Source organism: Semicossyphus pulcher, unplaced genomic scaffold, assembly GCF_022749685.1.
Source record: "Semicossyphus pulcher isolate SPU_LCO1_2020_fin unplaced genomic scaffold, fSemPul1.0.p SCAF_11, whole genome shotgun sequence".
Taxonomy (NCBI): Eukaryota; Metazoa; Chordata; class Actinopteri; order Labriformes; family Labridae; genus Semicossyphus; species Semicossyphus pulcher.
Genome location: NW_027211615.1, coordinates 7,194,796 through 7,220,285, shown reverse-complemented (window position 1 = coordinate 7,220,285; position 25,490 = coordinate 7,194,796). Strand labels below are relative to the sequence as shown.

Below are 25,490 nucleotides of genomic sequence, written 5' to 3'. Positions count from 1 at the left end.
CCTGTTCACTCATGTGATATTGCTTAAAAAGCCTGCTGTCTTGATTTCATTGAACATTTCTTCTACCAAAAGATTTAACACAGCACTTACTTTATAAATGCACTAGAGGGCGGTGTGTGACTACAAAGAGCAAAGATGTACCTGCCAGATGAGTGTGCATTCAAACCTCAGAGCGCTGCTGTTTGTGTCCTTCCCCCACGGATCGTTCTGGAACCTTGACATGTGACGGTGCATTTCTTTGCATCTCCTGAAGAAATTAATGGCCACACGTGAAATATTGTGCATTCCTCTTTTATTATCGTGGTCCTCTTTACATAAGGTGAAGAATGGTCAGAGGTCAGCCCAGGTCACGTCGCTGAGGCCGCCTGAAGTGGAATGTTCAGAAGAATAGAATAAAGCCTAACATTAGATCAGCTCCTGTTTAAAGTCACACATGTGAAAATGACCCGCCTGTCCTTACCTTTATATGATGACAAGATTACACCTCTGTCTGTCCTGTGCCGTTGTTACAGATATCAGAGGCAGTGCTGGTCCATGAAGTAAGAGTTGTTTTTAGAAGTAGATTATTTCTTTGATTTTCTTTTGATGATGATAGCTTTTTTTCTAATGGTGCTTAAGAAAAACACTTCAAACACAAAGCTTTCACTGCCAAAAACTAATAAAAATAACAATTTCCTCTTTTTTTAGCATTTTTTTAAAGTGGTAATCTCAATTCTCTCAGTTTCGTTCTCTCGGGCACCTATGGGGATAAACGGTAGTTGTGGGAGCACACTTCCCAGATATCCAGACAGTGCTGCATGTGTGACGTCCACGGTTGGCCCGGTTGTAACTCTTGATTTTCCTGGCTGACGGTCGCTTTCCTTTTTAGACTGTTTGCCTTCATCAAGTTATTTTTGAAGTTGTATCTGTAGTCATCGATCTTTTCTTTGTTTGTTCAGCCATAGTAGATTACTGTTTACTCGCAACACTTGCAGACACCGGAAAAAAGCACCCTCTCTGGCAGACCAACCACTGCTGGGTGATGGAAAATGCGTCACTAACTGGGCGCTGCTTGTGATTTTTTTCCCGTGAAAGTCGCCACAGACACCCAGTCTGTGATACTGTGAATGCAAAGGCTTTCATCAGTGGGCCATAGTCATGGCTCAGTCACCATTGAGTTACCTCATTCAGCGATAGATAATGACGTTTATTTAGTCTTAATTTTGCTCATAGACTAGTCTAATTCAAGTTAGACCATTTCACAAAAATAAAGACAAATTTTAAGCCCAAAAAAATTAGACACCTTACCCCCAGGCTAACTCAGCTCTAAGACCCATGTTACCATGGTAACAATCAGTGACACCTGCTGACCAGTAGCACCAAATTTTGAACGTCTTTGATGGTCCTCTCAACGGTCAGATGAACGCTGTTTACTGTTGCTGCAATTTTCTTTCCATCATGAAACATTTTCTGCTGGGTCAAACAGACTTGAGCGGTTAGGTTACTCGGTCGGCCATTTAAAATGTTTTGAAAAAAAAGTCTTAATTTACCCAGAATTCAATGCACCATAGTCCTGCTTCAGATAGTCAAGAACTAAACTGCTTTGTGAAATGGATGAATTTAGACGTCTGTCTGATGTCTATTTGTTATATCTAAGCTACAGTTAGAGATTATCTTGTGAAACCGGCCCCAGGACACACAGAGGTTGTGAATCTTTTGTCATCCCACATTGTCAGGTTGATTAAAAAGCTCTTTTACTACTAAGTTGGTGTACGACTCCGCCTGTTCCACCGATAAAGCAGGAAGTGTGACCGGCATCAGTGTGAAGTTCAGAAATACAAAAGTGCAGATGTTTACAGTGAACCCTCTTCCTCCAGGTGAATGATGTGAGATTAAACAGCTAGCTACAGCAATAATCTAAGTCTCGTTTTGTCGGCATTCAAGCATTCCACGTTTATATCACTGAAAGTAAAGCGGCAGCCTCTTCAGCTACCGTGTTAACATGAGTGCAGATAGTAGAGAAAAACAACAAGAGAGAAGACAAAAGCCCGGCATGGTGCGGGCTGTTACATTGTTTGTCCTCTACACTGTGACAGCACTGTCCTGGTGTCAGATCTGGTGACTTATTGCATGATGTCCGTCCTCTTGAACTGATCTGAGGTTGATTTTCAAACGTGGTGGCGGCCCCAGTCCAGCGGTCTGATCACCCGCCACCCACAGCCACACCCAAACACCCCAGGGTCCTTTTCCACCCGGTCTCAGTTGGTAAGTTCTGGGTATGGTTCCTCCTACTCCAGATCCAGGCCTTGTCAGGACGACTGCATGAGGCCCGTCAGACGTTTGCCCGTCAGTGACTTTCCCTGCAAGGCAGCGGAGAGAGAACAGTGAGGTGAGGGTGACGGATGTCAAAACGGCACAAGTTAAAAGCTTTCCCGAGATTCAGAGAGAGATGTGTGGGAGGAGAAGAAAGGAAACAAAGATGGGTCTGCAAATGAAAAGCTGACATTAACACATGAGAGATGTTCAAAGGGAAATAATAGCAAATACTTAAAAAATAGTTCCCAAATATCAGAGAGAAGTCGACAGAAAGGACTAGGCGCCTGGATACGGCTGCTAACGTAGGATTGGACATCAGCCGTTCAAGGGAGGGGCTTAGCGAAGGGTCACTCGTGGACTTCAAGGTAGAAATTATTTGTCCAGTAAGACTTGCGTAACATTCATTTATAGCTTCGTATCCTTCCAGCTAAAAACAACACCCTAATCTCTGTTTACACTTGAATTGAACATTGTAAAACCCTCCTGTTCAATATCCCTGCAAGCAATTCACAGTTAATAAGCTGGAAAGATTAATTAGCGCAGTGAATAACGTGTTCCCCTCGATTAAGTAATCACCAGACCGTTTCCTCAGATCAATATTAATGGAAAAACATGTCCCCTCCAGGAAGGAGCCAAAGTGCAGCTGCAACAATTCTTAACAATAAAAATGTCTCTCTTACCGAGCAAAAGAGTTCACATTAAACTTTTGCAAGAACAAATTGACCCTGTAGCTTTTACTGATTATAACACTGAGCAGAAAGAAGGCCTGAAATGATTACACCCTGATCACCCTGAAAAAGAATCAAGTCCAGTTATTCCTCTCACAGTACTCGTGGTAATACATTCTCCTACGCTGCTCCACTTTTGCTCCCAAAAAACGGAGCGGCTGTAATCTGTCTTCCTGTCTGCTGGGAAATGAAACAGCAGTGATGTGCACTGAAACTCTTTACACTTTAATGAATGCAGTTTAAGAGTAAAAAGCAGAGAAACGGGACACTCACCACACTGCGAGTGAACTTCTCCAGGGAGGTGCGTCGGCCCTGCTCGGTTTCAGGCTGGAGAGTCACAGAGAAAGGAAGAGGGAGAGAGTTCAACATCTGTGTTTAACGTGGATATATCTCTGAATGCGTCTCACACATTCAGCACATTTAAGTTTCCCTTAGTTACAGATTGCAATCAAAAAATGTACAGATCACTGGTTCTTTATTTTTGTAGCTTTTAAAAAGAACCACACACTATAGGTAGAGCATCTTTCATTTTTAAACTGACAACCTCCAAGATTTCAGTTTCGTTCTGTTGGGTGCCCCCTAATGGCGATATATGGTAATTGCGGGAGGACACTTCCCAATTTAGCCACAGTTGGCTCTCTTTGTCATGGGAGATTCTTACTTTAAATTTGCCTTTTCAATTAACCAAAGCAAAGTATTTAGTGCAAAAGTCATGATTTTTTTTTGCCCCTTCCTCTTAGACTTGAATTAATTTTTAATTTCCTGCCACATATCTTGTTTCAGTTTCAGGCTGCACAGTGATGCAGTGGTTAGCGCTGTCGCCTCACAGCTTGAAGCTTCGTAGCTCAAATCCCAGTTTGGAAGAAGTGGACCTTTCTGTGTGGAGTTTGCATGTTCTCCTTGTGCATGCGTGGGTTGTGCTTCCTCGCACAGTCCAAAGACATGCTCGTTAGGTTCATTGGTGAATCTAAAATTGCCCGTAGGTGTGAATGTGAGCGTGAAAGGTTAGTTTAGTTTTTCCCTATTATTCGGGTGTATTGACACTTTAAGACATCTGGCTGTTACCCCACAGTGAGTACACTTAGCTTAAAGGTATAATAAGTAGAATTTTCCTAGAAAAATAAAATATAGACTTTTACAAATATAATATAATATAAATCATCACTAATGAGCCTCTATACATGTTTGTGAGTGTGTGTGCAGACCCTTGTGAGACCCTTCCCTCTGCATCTATTCTGTTGTTTTGCTTTGCACGGGACGTTTTCAGGAGGGGCGCTGTTGTGGTTCCCTGAGCCAATCACAGCGTACAGGTGAGTGTGGGAGTGGTTCAAATTAGCAACTGTGCCCCATTCAGACCGGCGAACATGGAGAAAGAGCGATGCAGAGTTGGCCTTCTTTCTGTTGGACAGGTAGGTGCCTCAAACCAGGAAGGACAAGCTAACCGGCGGTTAGCATGCTAGCGCAAAGGTAACCGTGATGCTGTCGGTGTTAGCTCGACGGGGTGGGTGTGTTCTCACGAGAGAGTGAGAGTGAGCTTCTGGTGATAAAGAGCCCAGGAGGAGGGGCCCAGTTTGAATGTGTTGTTGACAAAATGCAAGGTCAATCCTACTTATTATACCTTTAATGCATTACCAAATCTAGGTGCAAAATGAACAACTACAACAACAGACACACACTTACTTTCTTCCTTGCCATCAGCAGGTCCTGGTAAATGTTGGAGCGCAGGAAGCGAGCATAGCTGTCACTTTTCATCAGCTTGTAGATGTGGTCCTTAATGAAGAGAGAGAGAAGGAGAGAAGACACATGGGTGTAAGTGTTGATGCTGGAAGGAGGTGGAAGAGGGTCATTTTATCTGTACTTATATAAAGTTCTGTGCTAATGATGTAAAAACTTGCAGTCTCAGTCAGAGTGAACTAAACGAGACAGTCGCTGAGGGAGAAAGATGCTGTTGCACTCTCTGACAGGAAAAAATATCTTATTTTTTCAGTGATCGACATCACCCAACCCCCAGCGCTCCTTCCACCACCCTTATCTATCTCCCAGCGAGGAGCGCTCTCTAGACATCACTCCACCATAGAAAGCCATTAGCTGATATTGGTGAAGCGTGTAAGAGAGACAGATGGGGCAGAAAACAGTGTGGGATCGAGTTTCTGAAAAGGCAGCGCTGACACTGACCACCCGAAGAGATCAAAATTAAGCACTTAGGCACTTAGGATAGTATCCTGCAGGGCGAGAGAAGGCGAGAAAGATGGGCTTTGTTATTACTATAGACACCTTGTTATTCAAATGAGAAGGGTTGCCCAGAAGAGACTATGTGGCTGAATATTCCTGTTCACTAAAAAAATGACAAGGAAATATAAATAATTCCACATTTTGTTTTGTTGTTGCTGAGAGTTTTATGGTAGCATTAATACCCCTCTCATGTCTGTAGCTAGCAGCCAATTAGCTTAAGTTAGCATAAAGCTTGAGCAAGTAATAGTCTGGCACATAACCTCCCTAACAGTAGTGTACCCTCATGTTTTAAACCCCCCCACAAAAGTGCCCTCATGGATGCTCCTGTCGTAGATAAAAAATGACAAATGAATGAAATGAAGTGCCCTCTCAGGTGCACTTCCAGCAGATAAATGATACATGATGGAAAATGAGTTGGTCTCCACACACTGTGAGACAATGTGTCCTCATGGGATGCTTCTGTCGCTGAAAATGCCCTGTAGCTGTTGTTGTGCCGCAGCATGATTCTACCTCATTTTCATTCCTAGTTTGAACCAGTAAACTTCATTTTGGTTTGTTAGCATGTTAGCATGTTAGCATGGAGAATTTAAATGTATCTTAAACCTAACTGTAATCATATAATATAGTTGTCCCTCACATTATATAACATTATGCTCTTAACCAGGGTTGGGTTTCATCATGCTTTGTTTACCTCAACTTTCTGCGTGTTGGTGCCCTTTTTTATTTGTTTTTTCCCCCTGCCCCTCAAACAGCATGCGTACGCCACGACTCCCTAAATATACAACTTCCAATTTTTACAAATTTGTTAAAACAAACAAGAGTCATGGAGAGTTAAGGACATTTTCTTACCTTCAGACAGAGCTAGGCTCGCTGTCTTGGGTTGTTTTCCACTGCCTCTACTCTTTATGCTTAACTAAGCTAGCTAGCTGCTATCTGTAGCTTCATATTTGCTGTAGCCAGAAGAGCTGTACCAGAAAATGGAAAGGGCTTCCAAATGACTGAAAAAATGTCTTTATTCTTTTGATTCGAGTTTTAAAGTCTTGTACTGTTGCCAATTTCTTTATGTCCCCATTATTTAAACTGCGGTTTGCCCTGACAATGCAGCGTGCTAAACTAATGCAACATACTCGACATTTTTTTGCAAATTAAACCTGAAACAACAACAGACATGGAAGAATTGTACAGCACAGTTTCATGGTAACATTTTATGTAGTACCAGGTGAATATGCTTTATCTTTGTATGCAGATTATCAGATTACAGGTGGCACTACGTTGAGTTGTTACCTACTATTTCTTTACGCCTGTTTTCCAAGCCTGCCAGCCTTCCTCCAACCTCTCTGCCTCCACACTGTAGCCTTCAGTGTTTAAAGTTTTACCAACCAAAAACCAGCAGAATATAAAGTGACACTGTACCTGCCTTTTGCCTAGTGTGAGGCTGAGTATACCCCAGCTTCCCACAGCGTAGCACTCACAGATATGTGAGTATAGATAATAGATAGACGGATGGTTATTAGGTAAGGACAGTTAAGTGGCTATTGCAACATGATTGCCAATTAACCATCATCTCATTGGTGTAAATTGAGAATTATAAATGGATCTCTATTACTTCCTCCTTCTCTCTGTCAAATTAATCTTCTATATACAGCCTGTGTAATCTGTGTATTAAAAGGCAGTAGGTGTGTTGTTCATGTGTGTTACTGAATTTCAGTTTAGCTGCACACGTTAACCTTTCATCTGACAGGCGGGAAGAAGGAAGCACAGCATTTAAGTACATGGATTATCCCCTCACTCTCTCTTTTGAATTTAATCCATAAATCTGAGTCAGCTGTAGATACTGTCATTCCTGAGTTTGGATGAGGGAATGTATGAGGCTTCAAAGGGACATTTCCCATGCATTATAAGTGTTTCATTTAAACCAGGAATTTCCCTCTCACCTGTGCGTCCTCATAGCTGTATCGTCCGGGGTCTTTCAGGTTCTGACTCGTGCGTTCATAGCTGTGGGAGTCCAGGTTGATGGAGCTGGGTGCTCCCTCCGCCAGGAATTCTGCCCAAATGTCCTGCGCCCTCTGTCCCACGTCCTGCTGAGGCATCCTCTTCAGGTCCTGCACCGCCAACCAGAACCTGGAACGCAAATCAAATTCAGCTCAGATAATCATGCCAGTGTCTGAACAACCTGCTCAGCATGTCAAATATCACTCAGACAGAATTAGTTGTGGTAACGTATCAATCGACCTTTATTTATACTCGAGAGATCATTGAGGGGCAACCCTCACTGACAATGATGTTGAGTCCATTACAAAAGCAATTAAAAGACAAAGTGACAAAGAAAAGATGGATCAAAGGTTGTTATAAACACTAAACAGGGGGATTTTGACACAAAGATACGACATTAAAAGGAGGACTAAAATACAGGTGTGTTAGAAAAACCCTAAAATGTACTGAAATTATTAAGTAAGTTCAAATTGGAAAAATAAATAAAATACACTTATGTTAAACATTTACAAATACAGGTTAAGAGGTTTAAAATCCTGTTTCTAAAATGTCCAAAAGATAAAAGTGCGTTGACTTCAAGTGTAGGTTGTTTCAGGAGTCAAACTGCGGCTATAAAATATTTGTTTCTTTTAAGATTGAGTAAAAAACATATATTGCTTTAAAGGTCCAATCTCGACGATCTCAGCTTCGTTCTCTCTGGCGGCACCTTTGGCCGCTAAGCTCCGCCTACCCTCTCTGGCGACCAACCACTGCTGGCTGATGGAAAACGCGTCACTAACTGGGCGCCGCATGTGATTCTTTGCGCGAAAATCACCACAGACAGCCAGTCTGTCATACTGTGAATGCAAAGGCTTTCATCAGTGGGCCATAGGCTCAATCACCATTGTGTTACCTCATCCAGCGATAGTGACAAATGACAATTATTACTTTTCTTTAAGATCAAATGAAAAAACGATTAAGAAAAGTTTGAGAGTAAGGTAGAAAATCTTCCCATGTGAAGTTGTAGAACAGATTATGCCTTAAAAATATTCAGTGACAGAGTCCTCACAACTTCAAAACAGTATAAATGACCTCACAGCCAGTCACTTTTAACATGCAATCATTTAGCTACTTGGATGGACATTTTTAGAGGCGAAAGACAAAACTTTTGAAGTGAGCAGATAAAGCTAAGAAGAAGTGACACTTGTACGATACTTGGCTCACTGTGACAATCTGAAACTGCAGGGGGCAAAATAGGAAAAAGGTAACTCTTCAAAAACATATGAAATAAAAAAGTATTACCAAAAGCTACATTTAACCTTACTTTATTTGACCTTTTCAGACTTTCAGACAAGTAAATATCCAGTAGAAGAGAGCTCATATGCAGTGAAGCAGGCCATGAACTGTGTTTACCACCAGAAGCAGCAGAGAGCTTCAGGCTGACTGCCTCCAATATTAGTCTGTATCTATATTGATCTGCAATATAGAGAGAAACACCTCTGGGGCTGGCTGCTCTCCCTCCCTCTCTCTCTCTATCTTCTTCTCCCTCACTGTCGCTCTCTCCAGCAGCAGTGCTCTCCCCAAAGCTTCCTCATAAAAGCAAACGCAATTAAATGTCCGGAGAAGAGAAACAACAGAGAGAGAGGGTGAGGGTACTAGTGGGATAGCCCAGAGGTGAGTGGAGATAAGGGTGTATGCTCTCTCTAGTACTCTGTGTGTGTGTGTGTGTGTGTGTGCCCCCATATTATCTCTCACAGTTCATTCCCACACTCTATGATTCCTAACAGGTCTATATTTCTCTTCTTCTCTTTCTCTCCTCGCACACATTACAAAAACACCCACTTATTGCTGCTCTGCTGTGTTACAGCCTAAACCTGATACAGTGCATTCATCTGTATGTCTGCATGAAGGATGAATTCAATATTCGTTGTGTGAATCAATAAGTAATTGTGTGAAATCAAGCAGCCTCATTGAATTTGAAGAAACAGACACACTTGCACCCGCTCCCTCCACTGATGATTTATGGGATATGGGTGATTAGCCGCCCTGATGCTGTTGGCTAGCTGTGTGTTGTCTTTGGACGCTGCATGGGGGCTTGGATGTGGATGAATGTGTGGAAGTGTGTACATGTGTTGTTTGGGGATTTTATCTTATTTGGAGGAGCAGTGATTGATTTTCAACTGGATGATGAAAGGATGAACGGGCGATAGGCTACATGTTGAGATTTAAGACAAACTCCAGTGCGTTCTGCTTAATTCAAGCACTTTCTAGTATAAACTGAGACTTTATGAGCCTAGAAGGAGCTATTGCAGAGGACATAATAGTATAGTATAAGCCAGTCAATGCACTGTGCTTTATTACCTAGAAAAACACAGTATGTCATTGACAGAGAAACAAATGAGTTGTATTCAATCCTGACGTCCTTATTATTGACAATGTGACATACATTTTCTTTTTACATTTTTTAAGTCTAAAATATCAACTGAAGTCACATTCTATCTTTAATCAATGCGTAAATAATGTTTATTTTTTCATATTTTTGTGCATTTAATGGCATATTTGTATATATTTTTTATTTGATTTTATTTCATTCCTCCATAATCATTTAGTTTTTAAATAGGTTGGGTTTTGGTTTCACATTTCATGGCAATATATGATCACTTTGTTGTGGTTTTGACACCATGCCAGTTTGTGTATTTGGTTGTCTAACTGCGCTCTTTTTGGGTGCGATAACATATTTATCTATCATTTTATCTTTGGTTATTTGATGCAGATATGAAGCTTAGCATGCTTATGATCTGTTTTCTATTGTAATGGTTTTACGGTTTTACACAGGTTTCTGGCAAGGTTATGATTTGGGCTGTTTTTTATTGGTTTTGGCTGGTTTTGAGTTATAATTGGGCTGGAAACTGTCCATCTGATCTGGCAACACTGACTGTTAGCTTAACGTAGCATAAAGACTAAAAGAAGGAAAAAACAGCCAGCCTGGCCCTGTCAAAGTTAACAACTAGCATCTATTCATTATACTTACATGTTTTATCTTGTTTGTTTAATGCATAAACCAACAGAAATGTTCAAACGACAACTTGTGTCTTAGCAAATATCAGCTGCGAGCAGAGTTCTCCGAGTCATGTCGTTAGTGGAGATGCTACACAAAAGAGCCGGATGGGTGGATACTGTTTGCCAACAAATAGTTACAGCATGTAACTCTCCCTCATTTTCATTTTTCTGTTTGGAGGAAACAAATTCTAGAGGTGTCGGCTAATGTATTATTAAACTATGAGGCAGCCAAGCTAGCTTAGACTATTTCTGCCAAGCTAGGCTAATTGCTGCCTCGCTACAGCTCTATACTTAACCCACAATCTCTTTCTCCTCATTTCCAGTAGGCTGGTTAGCCATCTAAAAATACTGCCTCAGGTTTTTTGGCTTTAACATCTCCTCCTTCATTCCCCAGGGTCACAAAGGATGTAGGCTATGCTGTTTTACTGATTTGCTAGCTAGCTAAGGTCGCTAGGTAACCTTAGCTTGTGAGATTTGGATGCCTCATGTGTTGACTGTCTTTCTTCGCACAATGATGGTTAAAAATACTGATCTAGACATCCTGTTTATCTTAAATGCCTTCATGTTTTCATCACTACATGTTACTAGTGAGCTTTAAAGCCAGTGTTTACAACCAAGCCACAACAATGAAACTATAGCTGTGGGCTAACGATACACTGATGGAAACTCTGCTCTTTACTGGTCTTTTATCTGTTTCTCAACAGGAATCAGTAAAGTTTTATTTTATCTTATCTTTTCACATAATAAGCTTTTAACCAATGTTGCTTTGAATATTTTACCACCTTAAATTGTTCCAGAAACAGTCATAGAAGTGAGTGCAAAGATAACAATGCTGCTAAACAGGACCCTTTTTTCTAGTCTTGTTTTGCCTTTATGACATGTTTCTGTGACTGATCCTTCTCTGTATAGAGATCTTCAAACAACTGAAGAATCTTTCACTTTTGATTTGTTTCTTCCGTGTTTACAGAGTGCAAGTGGGCTGAAATGGTAGGTTAGAACAATTGGCATGCCAAAAAGAAATGTGAAAGCGTTTGAATAACAATTATACTCTCATCCTCACTTTGTTGCAAATGCACAAAGATTGCTGCTCTTCAGCTTTAAATTAGCATGAAGCCATATGTCGGGGAGCTGCAGATTTCCAAAGCAGAAGAAACGTTCCCGTAAACATACCACTTTCATCCATTTATTCACAACAAACCCCATGTGTAAAACTGACCACTGCTGTGCACCGCAGGATATTTCTCCCTCTCCGGAGCACAACATGTTTGCAGCAGCAAATATAAAGTTGTCTTGAACTGGCAAAAACCACCATAACGTTGAAGCGTCTTCTGTGCTCACCGCAGGTTTTCAGAGCTGAACTCCGACTCGAGGAACTTCAGGAAGAGCTCCTGTCCCGCTGGGTCCTTCAGGGCCTCCTCCAGAGAGAAACCCCACTTCTTCACCCGCTGCTGACTGGGCTCCTTACTGGGAGAGATGGGAGAGATAAAATTAACATCTTTCTGAAGCTTCTGCACCGAGGTTAAGATTTAAAAAAGATTAGAGGAGATTAAAACACTGGGAAATGATGGAGAAATGATCAGTGTGGTGATGACTACAGAGGAAGGATCGTCGTCTTAAAGGGAGTGATTGATGTGACAGTGGTGTCAAAATTCATCTGAAATCCAATCGTTTAATCCCCACAGAGAATATATTTTCTCCTATCCAGCAATCGATCAATTCAGCCGAGTTATTAAGCTACATTAGGCACAATCATTATACGTCTCCTCTAATTAATTCCTGCGTAATTCAGGAGTGCAGAGCACAGAGCAAACGGCAGAGCGCTGTGACCGCTCTCTCTAAAAGGCAACACTTCAGTTAATTACCTTCATATCTCTTAATAACATTTAATGGACAATCAGTTATGTGAGATATTCCAATATTTATGTGTAACATAGACTGAGGTGGATTGTTTGATTTGGATTGATTGGCTGAGCTGAGTGACCTCTGAATTTCCTTCAGTGCGTCACTCACTATCACTCACTACCTGAACAGTTTTTTAAACAGAAGAATCAAAAATGATGCAGCAAAGGGAGGAATAAGTGTTTATATATATATATATTTATAACTTTATGCACTTACATGAACTACAATGCTTCTCAGGAGCTGATAGTTCTGTCAGTGATTCAAAAAGACAATACATATGTACAATTTATACATTACAACTTTTCCCTATGTAGTAGGACTTTTCAAGACCCGTAAACCCAGCTGGAATTTTTTTTATTCTAAGAATGTAAGAATGTTACGTGCGATGTTCTGGTAATGTTTGGAGCAGGAAGTTTTTCTTTGGTTCCCAGAATGTTCCTTTTAATAGCAGGAGAACGTTCTCTGAAAACATGTTCAGAAAGTTGCAGTGAGAATGTTCAAATCACGTTTCATGAACGTTTTATAAATCATGTTCTGATAGTTCAGGCCATACGAACATCCTGAAAAGATCCTCAGCATGTTGCAGTGAGCATTTTCTACCTTTGTTTTTATGTAACATTGAACAAATGTTTTATAAAAGGCGTTCTGACATCCCAGGCCTAAATAACACCCTGAAAATATCTTCACAATGTTGCAGTTAAAACGTTTTGTCTGAGTTTAAGTTTTAACGTTACAAGAACTTTATTTGAAATGATAAACATCCTTTAAACGTTTGAATATTAGATTAAAACGTTTTCTTTCAAACGTAACTAGAACTTGTAGCTAATGTTAGCCGATGTTATGGGAACGTTCCCTGCTAGCTGGGAATACTTTGATGTGTAATATTGATGATTTAAGTGTTTGAGCAGCTAAGAACATCTTCAGCCAGATACGAGAATGAGGTGACAGTCTGAAAGTAGCATTTAAATTTTTTGCAATGTACGGAAGCCCTAAGCGGACATGCATCCATACATTTTATTAACTCAGGTTTTATTTATTTTTTATTTTTTATTTATCTGGAGATAACAATGCTGAACCACCGAAACATCAGATGATCACAACTCGTGTCCCCAGAGTTGCAAAGGCACAAAACAAACATGGAAACAGGCCTAACATACCTCATTAGTGTGGGCAATGGCAGCATGGCATAACGTGGTCTGGTCTATCACAGTGACCAGTCTGTTGTTTTGTTTTCTAGATTGCGGGAAAATCATCCCTCATTAGGAGAAAAACAAGCTTTGTTATCTCGAGATAACGAGAAAAATAAGTTGAGAACTCGAGAAAACAACTAATAATTACTCGTTATCACGGGAAAACAAATGATCACGTGCTTACAACATCATGATTTAAAGTAGGTAGGCTATAACTGCACTTTTTTTTTTATCAGTGTTGGTTTTTACATGGAATTTATTCTGGTCTAACACAACACAACCCCAATGTCAAACAGCAGCATTTTGCATCTGAATTTGATGAACAGCTTCTCAGCTCAACTCTAAAATGAACTGTTGGGGTTCCTGGTTTTGTACCTGGCCTCCAGATCCCAGAGAGACGGATCATCACTGGTCCATGGATTAGACGGTTCCAGTGCCGTCACAAAGGGGTCATACTCCATGTACTGCTCGGTGTAGCTTATCAGACTGACACACACAAACACAACACAGGGGGCAGAGGACAGAAGAGGTTAAGGACAAGGCTGGTCAAAAGTTGAAAGAAAAACTGACATTCAGTAACTTTGACATTTCAACTGTTTGTTTTAGGGATGCACGATAGTGGATTTTTCGCCAATATCAGATATGGCGATATTTTCACAACCTTTTAGCCGATTGATTTCGATACCGATATATCAGGCTCGTGTTTTTTCCCACCTTATTGCAGAGTACATCAAGTCTCCCTGTAGTGGAGTTGATATCATGCCTACTCTTATTGTAGTGGCCAAAAACTCTCATACAGCAGACATCTTGCACCCTTCTTCACGCTTAATGGAGGAGGCGTTGTTCAAAAGGTCACATGTCTGATCACTCACGTTTCTGAGCGCACCTGAATACAACATGTCCCCGACACACAGCAGTGAGGGAGACATGCCCGGACTTGTTTACTGCACCTACTACAGAGCCGTCGCCGATGGACTCTTTTTATCGTGTGTGCTGCCATGAATATGTAAGTTAGTTTTGCGCTGATGTTTATGTCACACTCTGTTAATGTCGGCTTTGGCTGTGAGTGTATTTTCGGCGTGTTTGGTGTTGTTAAGTCGGTAAAATGACGAGAATGTGAGCTAACTGTTAGCTAGTTAAAAGTTGTATATTGTTCATAACTTTGTGCAGACAGTGTGCGCTCACACTCGTGCAGAGTTAATGTCGTAGTATTACGTCAAGGTTTTTTTAGGGTTGTTTTATCGGCGGAAAATATTGGCAGAAAAATTATGTATCTGCCGATGCCGATAACGTGTAATATCGTGCATCCCTAATTTGTTCCATTGAATCATTATTTCTTCTGCTCACCAGATTACCGTGACTCAGGAAGTTTTCAGGGGTACATTTTGAACAGAGAAATTGCTTCGAAGGAACATCTGTCAGATGTGAGCCTTCTACTTTTTTTTCATATAATGTGAGATCAACCAGAAGAAGACGCAGTGAAGCAGAAAGGGATCAACAACAGCAGGACTTCACTGTCCACAGTTTGAACAAGAACAAATTAGAAAAGTTTCTTTCCTACATACAGAATCTGCCCTGCAGCTGTTACAAAAAAAGGGTAATATAAGCCATCTGATTTGCTGATTTTGTGACTAACATTCCATGTTATTTAAAGGAGAGAAAAATGCAGTTCTGCTCAACACTTCCTCTGTTCCTTTGAGACATGAAGCAGTATAATCCTACAGCACAAAAAGTAAAAAACAGAGCAGGAAGTGTGCAGCTGTGTTTCAGATATATATTAATATATATTATAGTAGATACTGTCTAGATATTAAATCCTTTAAATCTCATGTTATTTGACTAGGGAGTATGATCATTACACATACAATGTCAATATTCATATGGACCACTTTTTAGGTGTAAATGCCTTAAGCAGAGCTTTTGTGTCAGTGTTGGGGCATTATGACGACATTTCTCTGGCAGATGGATTGCATTAACAAAAAGCCTTATTAGTTGACAACCCAGTTGACCTGCTGCAGCCCCAAGAGATGCCCAGAGCCTTCGAATTAGCCCTGCAAACTATAACATTCTCTAAGATTTCTTCAGGATAGAGCGCACAAGGCAAAGAGAGAGATTCAGCACCATGGTCAGCGACAGCAATGGCAGAATGCTGTGCACCCTACACTTTGTTTGTTCAGTGTTGCATGTGCAGATCTTTATGAAAGGTTCAGCTGCAAGAAAGTCTTTCTGTGAGCACCAAAATAAACTCCAGCTGAGCCTGTCAAGAGTTTAAAGCATCAGGAAAGTCAGCAAGCACAAGCAAGGACTGAATTATGAGCCAAATGCTAATTTAAAGCCCCAAAGAATAAAATATTTCACTACATTTAGTCGACAAGTAAGACTATTTTTTACTTTATCTTGAAAGATTTACACTTTGATGGTATGTATGGTGTCATCCTTTGAGAGTCGGCCTTTCACTGTACTATCAGGCTGTGTATCTATTAGCTTTTTTAATGTAAAAATCCTTTAGTATTAAGTGCTCAGATGTACACAAACAGCTGTACGACGTTATAAAAGCTGTTTTTAACTATGCTGGCATTATAATTTACATTAATAAGTTATTTTAATGAGTCTGTATTTGTGCGTGGATTTACATATTTTTCTATTTTATAATTCAGGCACTTAAGTAAAGGTAAAACAAATGATTTTACACCCACGTGTAATTTGCTACCTACAGGAGTTCAGTCAACACATTTATAATATATTTAGTTTGGCTGTTACAAAAGAAGTTCAATCTTACAGTTACAGCTGGATCTTTAGACTACAGGATCGTATGCCTCCTGACCCAAAAAGAGATGACCCTAATGTGAGGTGATTTAATGAATGAATGCTATCGTCCGACATGATTGATGTTGTCTGTCAGGTTGTTGCTCTCAGTGTTTGGATAAACGAAACTTTCCGCTCTGCGGAGCATCAATTAAGCTCGGCTCTGTGAGTGGAGAGAGGAGGTTAAAGGGTCGGGGAGGCAGAGCGGAGCAGCAGCCAGCAGTAATCACAGTGTCTGCTCTGCTGGGAGGTAATGGCTGTCCTGCCTGTCTGAGCAGAGGATGGGACTGTCAGGCTGCCTCACACAGGAGTTAGTCTGTCACACAGGAGGGGTCGGGGCCAGAAACACTTTCATATACAGTACATGCTTTTTGTCTCTCTAGTAATATAAAAAAAAGTCTCAAATGGCTGTCAAGCTTAACACAATTTAAGGTTATAACCCTACAATATATCTAACATTTGTGAAGCTTTCAGGCGGTGTCCTTGCAACCCTGACACCCCCTCTGCAGCATCTTTTGATATAATCCTCTTAACCAACACCTTCTGACCTGAACCCTTTCTACTTAAAGTCCTGACTCCAGCCAACCTAAAATGCAAACACGTCTTTATATCAGACTGTTTCTTTCTTTCCTTTACTTTTAAGCTAACAAGTAAAAAATCTGCCGGCAGAGTGAGAAGAAGTTTTGAGAAAAGCAGGTGTCTGGTGCGAAAAAATCCCAAGCGGCGGCCCAGTTAGTGACGCGTTGTCGATCAGCAAGCAGTGGTTGGTCTGCCAGAGAGGGTAGGCGGAGCTATGCGGCTGCTTTTCTGCTCTCTGCAAGTGTTGCGAGTAAACAGTAATCTACTATGGCTGAACAAACAAAGAAAAGATGGATGACTACAGATACAATGTTTATCACCATAGGTGCCGCCAAAGAGAACGAAACTGATCTTTGAGATTACCGCTTTGAGTATTTTCATGATTTCTGCTGCAAGAAAACTGTAGAGACTGTAGAGAACAATTACTTCATACAATGGAATTTTTTTGCAGAACCCAGAGAGAATTTAAATCTTCAATCCTCAATTCAGTTTCCTACTCCTGATGACTGGAGCCCATTTGAAAGTATCAGGTTAGGTAAGACAGCCCTTAGATGAGCTGTCACATAGATGAGAGGGACATGCGCAGGCCTCTGCTATCCCTATTTCAAACTGCTGAAGAGATTGGGGGGTATCCAGGGAGAAAGCACAACCTGCTGCACCTGTAGCCCTAACCCAATTCATACTCAAATCAAAACAACAGCGGCACAAATGCTGTGGAAATCAAGCTGTTTTAAAATTACATGTTACCTTAAAATACCACAGTGAACCAGTTCAGATCAGAAGAAACAAATAACCTCCTCCATCTGCCTCTGCCCTATTAAAGCTCTAGTGAGAGGGAAAACAGTAGTGTACAGGTTTGTCTGATTATAGAAGGTCAGAGAGAGCGCAGCAGATGGGAGAGCAGGCAGGGAAGCCTGGTGTCGGCTTCTCAGCTAACATAATGTGCGGATTGAAGAGATAAAGTTCGACTCTTTCTGTTTTGCAGTGTTTTTAGTGTGGCAGAGAAGTTAGTTTCTTTTACCTCTCAGCAACTTTGGACATCTTCATACAGTGACGATCGAGCTGCTTGTTCAGGAATAAGATCTGCAATGAGAAATGACAGGAGTCAGTGTTTGTTTGTGCAGACTGTGTAAGACAACAGCAAACAAAGTGGAACACAAAGTGTGCAGAATATCCACATCGTTATTACTATAATAAACAAACAAGATGAAGTCTGCTGTGCGACTGTTGCTTCTTATTAAATTTTCTCTCTGACGTTGTTTGAGGTTAAAATTTAATCTGTCTTTGTGCTAGAAAGCAACACAGCAGACTTGCTTCTGATGCATTTGAATCAACTGCTGGTGGAGCGAATATTACACAGCACAGTACAGATCATTTTTTAATACGTTGATTGATTTGGGGATGTATACCTCCTTCTCTACGTCCTCCTTGGTTCCTTTCCTGCAGTGGTGCGAGGGAGTGTGTACGGGACTCTGAGACTGTGTTCCTTCCTCCGTCACGCCGTACACTGACTGTGCCGTTTGATCGTGATGAGAGAGGAGAAGAAGGAGAGGGCATCAAGAGAAAGAATGTTCTTATAGTTTTGCAAAGTAGATAAGGCATTAAAACAGGGGGAAAGAAAGCCACAGTGCAAAGTATTGTAAAGTTTAAGAAATTCCAAAATGATTGTGAGCATGAATGCACCTCATTAAAAGGGGGGTAGTATGCTAATTTCAAGCTTCAGATTTCACTCTGTGATACCTGTGGAGTAGCTCAGCATAATTTACAATTAAAAAAAACTCATGCAGGCCCTCATACAGCCTCTGCCTGAGACGACTCAGTCAGCTCTGTCCCTTTAAAAAACCCCGCCCCTACAAGCCTGCTTTCTTCTGATTGGCTAGCTCTCCAAAGCCTGCTGAGGCTGCACTTTGTGATGTCACAAAGTGCAGCGTGTAAAAAAAAATCCAGTGTGAAACTTGGCGTTCACAGCAGCCTGCAGACTGAGCTAAGAAGCCTGGTTATTACTCCAACATACTTTCACCTACAGATTTGAGACTTCACCCACGTTTAGTCTGAACATCCAACATTGTAACATTATATATATAATGTACATGTCTTAAAATGTTTAACAGTATAATACCCCCTCTTTAAAGAATGGTGTTTTTGTAAGAGTTGTAAAAGTTATTTGTTCAATAATGTTTGGTGCATAACGTTGCAAATAGTAAACTTTCCTCATATAATCTGTAGTTTTAATGAATTGCTGTCAACATGTACGGTGTTTTTTTACTGGTGTATTTGATGTAAAATTATGGATGAGTGAAGGTTTCACAAAACTACTTTAAAACTTGTCTGTGAAGGTTGTCAGTCCTCCAGGTCGTGGTAATCCGAAGCTTAATCTAAAAGGCAACGAAAGTTGGTTGAAGCTCTTGAAGACGTTTCCCCCCTCGGTTCATCGGATAGTTCATTGCGTCATAGCTGATCCTGTGGCTGTGATGAGGTTGACGACAGGTACTTCCTCTGGCGCTACAGCAACATTTAGACCTTTGGCTAAGATATCTTTCTGAGGCTGGGTGAGCTCCCTGTTAGACAGGTCTTTCACCCACTTCTCATGTATGGCCTGCTGTGGTGAAATTTCTTCTTCTCCTGCCCAAGTTAACGTCCTCCCTTATTTACTTCCAGGGTGTCAAAGGTGAAATGTAGCTGTCGTATTCTCTCATTGAGCAGTCGGTTCTGGGCCCTCTGGAGGATTTGTTTAGCTCTGTGTCCTTTCACTGTCGATCCCATCCATAGACTGTTGGGGATGAGGTTGTGTGCATCTTAATTGAAACGAATATCTACTAACTTCTTGGCTGTCCTTTCAAACTTTCGCACCTGTCCCTGAATCCATGAATACCCTATGCGAAGCAGCATGTCTGTGAAGGTTCTCAGTCATGGTAATTCAAAGCTTAATCCAAAGGGCAACTGGCTCTTGACGACGTTTCACCTCTCATCCGAAAGGCTCTTAAGAACTTCTCGATTAAGGACTTAAAAAACACAATAGCTCAAGCTTTGGAGTTCATACCTTTTTAACTCTATGAGGGTTCTTCATGCGTCTACATTTCCTGATGTCCATCTCTGTCGTGTTGACACATCCAGGCTGAAACACAAGCAAAAGAAGGTATCATTAAAGCCATCACCTTCGATTTTAGGTCTCAGATTTCTGCTGTAAACCCAAAAGACAGACTGAGAGGAGACAGTATGTGCATGAAAGACGAGGTAGGCGGCTCATCCTCACACTGCACAGACACACAGAAGCTCACCACGGGTCTGTGGACGTCCCAGAAGGCTCTCTCCTGGCTGTCGAGGATCTTCCTCTCAGTTTTATCCTTCTTCCTGTCAATCCTGCACATGAGATCAGTCAGCGTTAGAAACACAGCACGCAGCTTCCCGGGCATCAGCATTACACGTGGCAGGTAAAGGGTGGTAGGATAAGATGAAGGGGAGAGACTGACTGGAGATGACAAAGTCAATATGTCATCTTTTTAAACAATATTGAAGCTCATGTGCTCAAAGATTCTGGATGACCTCCTCTGTGTGCAGCCGCTCATGTTCATACTTCCTGTAAGACATCTGGAATGCACTCAGACACTGGGGGCCATTTTAAGGAGTACTTTTAGTTTTGATAAAGAACCACTTGTTCTAACTTTTACTTGACAAAAAATATGAATGCTGGACTTTGAGCTGTAACTGAGTATTTGTTGTGTGGCATTGCTACTATTTGTAACAGTTTGAAATGTTTATTGCAGCAGCAGAACAAAGCTTGTTCTTTTACCCAAACAACACAAAACAGCCGTTCATCTCTCAGTAGGCAGTCCAGGTGAATACCAGTGTAAACTACAACGTTATTTAACACAGAACCAAATGACTACTTTCCTGACCGTATCAATCCGGACAAGTTTATCTTGGTAATGGTAAAATTTCCGGCTTTAAAGTTGAGATATATTCATATAGAAAACCTCCAAATTGCATCCTGTTAAAAAAACCAAATCTTGATTATGTTCAAAGAACAAAAGAACACTACGGTGGCCGACAAGGGCAATCACGTTGCAACGGCCACACGATTTCCCATTTTAAGAAACGGACTGCAAATTCAGAAAGGATGCAAAAGTCCAAAACAAATTAGCTAGCTGCACGGCTAACAGAAGCTACAGTTAGTAGCGGTTACTTTAGCAAAGCTATCGAAGACCACACAGTTAAGAACCTGTGCAAAGCCACGAATAAGACGTTGAATTACTACTTGAATGCTCAACAGGAGGGTCGAGGATCACAAAGACCTAGGGGGGCCATGAGATTATAGTAAGTTATAAAAAACTTTACTCACAGAATGCTTCAATCACAAAACATCAAGACATAAGTAGGCTGATTATCTGACTACATAAATAATACATATATATGAATATGGTAGAAAAGCTTGAGTATTAAACTGAATTCCTGAACACCTTTTGCTTTCCCCAACTAACCTAAACTAAACTGAAGAACCAGTAGAGAACCTCTAAAGAACCATACAAGGGCTTTGTATGTTCTTTATATGGCAGCGGTGCTATAGAGCACCTCAAACACCCCAAAGAACCGCTGAAGAACCATCATTTTTTTGTGTGTATCTGTTGATTGGGAGCCGTTTCTCAACAAAAGTTGTGTTTTTGCACAGCAGTCAGTGGTACATGAACAACAGCAGCGTCTTAACGGCGTTTTCTTTTGCATGTGTTTTTGACTTTGCATCATTTCTGTATTTGGTGTGTGTGTGTGGTTTTTTTTTAAAGGTTTTTTTCATGGCTTTTATTCCTTTATTAGTCCTGCCACATCGAGGACTGTAGCCTCAGGACATGGCTAAACCGGCACCCTGCGGCGTGTTTGATGTTAATGCATTTGTTTGGGCTTTTTGCAGCACATTATTCCATTTCACAGCGTGTTTCCGTCGTTGCGTTTGTATTGGACGTGTGTTTTTGAATTTTCATCGTTCTGAATTTGCAGCCCGTTTCTTCTAATGGAAATCGTTCAGGCCGTTGCAGCAGGATCGCTCTTGCCAACGTAGCGCACGGTTCTGTGTGACCAGAAAGCAGCTGCATGCAGCATAATCATGATGTTTGAGACTGTGGGGTTGCAGAGACACACTGAAGACTATAAAGACCCTGTCGGCATCCTGATGTTCCCGATGATTTTGGGACCAGGTTGTTCTTATTGATACAGAGTGTTCCCACTTTAACATGTTCTCCCTATAACTCACTTTACATCCAAAAATAAGTCAACGAGAGCTTTGGGGAAGCCAGGCATCCATCATTTCTCTCTTCTCCGTCTTCTGTCTCCATGTTCTTATTTATATATGTTCCTCTGGCTGTCGCTGCTGGTTCAAAAAATAATGATTTATCACGTCTATCACGTCAGCTGTCTGTAGAAACATACAGCGGTGACCCTATTGTGTCCCGACATGTGAAAGGTAATGTTGTAAGAAATTCCATTACAGGGGGGGTTAATGGAGCCTGTCACAAGCACATGATAGGGGAGGCCACATTGAGATTACACCTTGTATCGTAGGTGTGAATGACAGCGCTGCACACATTGTAGTTTCACGTGTCGCAGTGGTAACAGAGATCGCACTTACTTGACCTGAGCCTCAGCCTGCATGTAGATAAACTCCCACTTCCTGGCAAAGGCTCTCTGCAGCCTGGCGAGGTTCTCCTGTTACAGAGAAGATAGAGACATGTTGTTATCGGAGAAAAATATAACAGTAAAACTAATTTAAACAGTTTGAGTCTCTCCTCAGATGTAATTTAGATCTCATACTACCACAGACACACACAGATCTGACCTTTAAGAGGGTGTGTTTTTCCTGCCCGGAGGCGACACACAGATCGATAAGAATAAGTAATAGCTCGGAGGAAAAAGTCCAGAACTCACCGCCTCATAATCTGCCAGCTCCAGTCTGGTCTTATTCTGCATGGTCCGCTTGCACAGGTAGATAGCTGAGAGGGAGACGGAGATTTATCAGTTCACGCATTCTGCTTCGTCCTCTTTTCACGCACTCATCCGTGCCTCACCCTTCCTCTGCTTCCCCCCATGACATGTGAGCCAAATCAGCTTCAGAGGCCGCCCCCCCACCTCTCTCTTACTGTAGGATTATGAGGTGAAGTGTGAAGAGGCTCTAAACTTGGGCCTTGGCTGCCTCTGTGACAGGATGAAGGGCAGGGAGTGGAACGGTGATTGACTAATCCTGTCGATCGCTCCTCTCCACAGCAGAGGGTTCATGTAGCGCTGCAGTTCACAGCTCACTGGAAGTTAGATGTTGTTTTCAGGTATGACCTGATATATAGTGTGTTCTCACAGCCAGGTGACTTTTTATCAATACATATATTATTTTGTTTTGAAGGCTAGTATATCAATATATCAAACTTTTATTTGTGCCAATATTTGATACATGTAAGTATAATATATCCATGCTAAATATTTACAGGTAATAAAAGCATAACGCTTGAGATTTTAATTAAATCAAACCAAACGTACGATTCTATTTACGGTTGGATTTTTAGCAATGTAGCAAAAGAGTATTTGATTTCATTAAGGTCGTTACATTGCCTCCACATGTTTGCTCAGGTTTCCTCAGCTGAGGTAAAATCTCTTTAGGATGCAGCAAGAAATTGTAACGATGATACAACTGTACTTCTTCTTTACAAGAAGAGGACATTTATAAAAGGAGATTCTTCTATGTATTCTAATAATAAAGAAAAATACGTGTAATTGTGCAGTAAAATGAATAAAATAAATGTAATTGATAGTTTGCCATAACGATTTTGTTTTGTATGTGTGATAAAGTAGAAATGTCTAATTTCTCATGACATGTATTTTAACAGTTGTATTATGTCAGGTGATCGGTTGTTATCTTCAAAGGTCAGTAAAGGTCATACGCAAACCAACATATTGGTCTCGCCCTACTGTAAGATATCTTCCTGGTTTTAGACATTTTAAAGATTCACCCTTTAGTCACTTTTAAACTTGTGGATGTTGATTAGAAATTGAGTCTAAACAGTAAATTATACCACAGTTTGTTCTGACCAATAATCTGATTGGAAAAGAGGCTTTCCATGAGTGCTGATATACAGTACAATACTTGGACTTTTCACTCTGTGTATCCCTCCGCCTCAGCCACCTGTTCTGAATACTGTTACAGCAGACTGTGTGTGTCTACATTGATCAAGCTAGTACCTCTGAACCACACAGCAGGCTCTTATTTCACTGGCTGATGACCAATTAAATCAAACAGATAAATGTACAGGATAACAAACAGCTGATCTGTGGTAACCTGGAGACACAGAGTGCAGGAGAATGTTTGGGTTGCTCGGCAACAAAAGTCCAGTTTCAGTTAAGTTGAGTTAGTGGAGCAAAAAATAATAATCTGTTGTTTATTGTTACTGTTTACTACTATTTACTGCTTGTATAACAGTTGAATAAAAGTCATGCTGATATTCAGTACAAGATCACAACCTCTCATGTGATTTAAAGGGCCAGTTCACCAATTTTCAACCTCAGTCCTATCATGCTATTATGAGGAGCTGATGCCATTATGGTAGGAAAAAATGCTATTTGGCTCTGTGCCTTTGGAGGACGCTATCCGCTTCTCCAGTTGGCCCTGGAAAACCTCCGGCAGATGATGCGTTTTACTTAGCCTCCGATGTCATGTCTCGTTCAAAATCGCCAGGTTTGAAATGTAGACTGCAGACCTGAAGATTCTGTAGACGATCCACAGGTATTGTATTCATCATCATCATATTTCGGATTCTGTACCGCTCTGAGCCATTGCATGCAGCGATAAATGTGCTTGACTGGAAAACGGTAGTATTTCACTCCACCGTCTCTCATTGGGCAGTTCCTTTCAGAGCAAGGGGCGCAATGCATGCTGGGTGTTGTAGGAATGTAGAAACCACAAGCTGTTTGTACAACTTCCTCCACAGCTATGGCGCCAATTTCAAATATTATTGCTTCTATCGATTACAGAGAACACCAGCTTTGACTGACAGCGGCTTTTTCCAGGGCGAATTGCTGAGTTCCTTATGCTAGTTGAACATTGTGAGAGTTGAGTTAGGCTCTGCTACCAAGCTCTAAATTAATTTGTAACACCCCACAGCCACACAAGAATATGTTTACCTTCTCTATTTAATTAGATGGTGTTGATGCGTTCCAAATAAAGAGTAAATCTTACAGTTGGTGTGAATTCACAGACTAAATGCTTTAAAATCTTCGAAGTGTAACAGAAATCTGGAAGCCGGAATGAGTAACTATGGCAACTAACGTAGTTTCAGTGGCAAGGTAACACTGACATAACTGTAATTAATTCACATACTAAATAACAGGGGGTGTGTAAACAATATTAGCACCATCACTAGAATACTGATCAACACCCAATTTCAGAATGAAAAGAAAGTCAACAGTTGGTTGTAAGAAACAAAATGCCGTTGATCCCTTTGAGGCTCTTACCGTAGTCTGTGTTCTCAGGCTCCCAACAGTTGGACGGCCAGAAATACGGGGCCTGGTGGGGAAACAAAGTGAAAAGGTGAGAGTGAAATGATGGCTCCATACTCAAAGACTGCAATCATACAACCGGAGAGTGAAAACTATGTAGACAAAAGTGTACTTTGAAAACTCTGTGACAAATGCTGGAGTGATGCCGATGCCCTTTACTAAACAGTCGTTGTGCCTCGGAGACACAGCGGTGCACATG

The 25,490-nt window shown here is 41.1% G+C and overlaps 1 protein-coding gene across 1 annotated transcript in view; it reads right to left on the bottom strand.

Moving 5' to 3' along the window:
- Positions 1–291: 291 nt before the first annotated feature.
- LOC138611617 (regulator of G-protein signaling 6-like) overlaps positions 292–25,490 on the bottom strand; it is a 124,982-nt gene continuing 99,783 nt past the window's right edge. The window contains exons 6-18 of the mRNA XM_069684798.1: positions 25,247–25,298; positions 22,676–22,740; positions 22,380–22,456; positions 20,041–20,122; positions 19,803–19,877; positions 18,172–18,273; positions 17,784–17,845; positions 13,754–13,864; positions 11,625–11,750; positions 7,190–7,376; positions 4,704–4,793; positions 3,297–3,350; positions 292–2,339 (exon numbers count right to left, since the gene is read on the bottom strand). Coding sequence (XP_069540899.1) covers positions 2,289–2,339; positions 3,297–3,350; positions 4,704–4,793; positions 7,190–7,376; positions 11,625–11,750; positions 13,754–13,864; positions 17,784–17,845; positions 18,172–18,273; positions 19,803–19,877; positions 20,041–20,122; positions 22,380–22,456; positions 22,676–22,740; positions 25,247–25,298 — 1,134 coding nt within the window. The 3' untranslated portion in view covers positions 292–2,288. The remainder of the gene's footprint in view (positions 2,340–3,296; positions 3,351–4,703; positions 4,794–7,189; positions 7,377–11,624; positions 11,751–13,753; positions 13,865–17,783; positions 17,846–18,171; positions 18,274–19,802; positions 19,878–20,040; positions 20,123–22,379; positions 22,457–22,675; positions 22,741–25,246; positions 25,299–25,490) is intronic.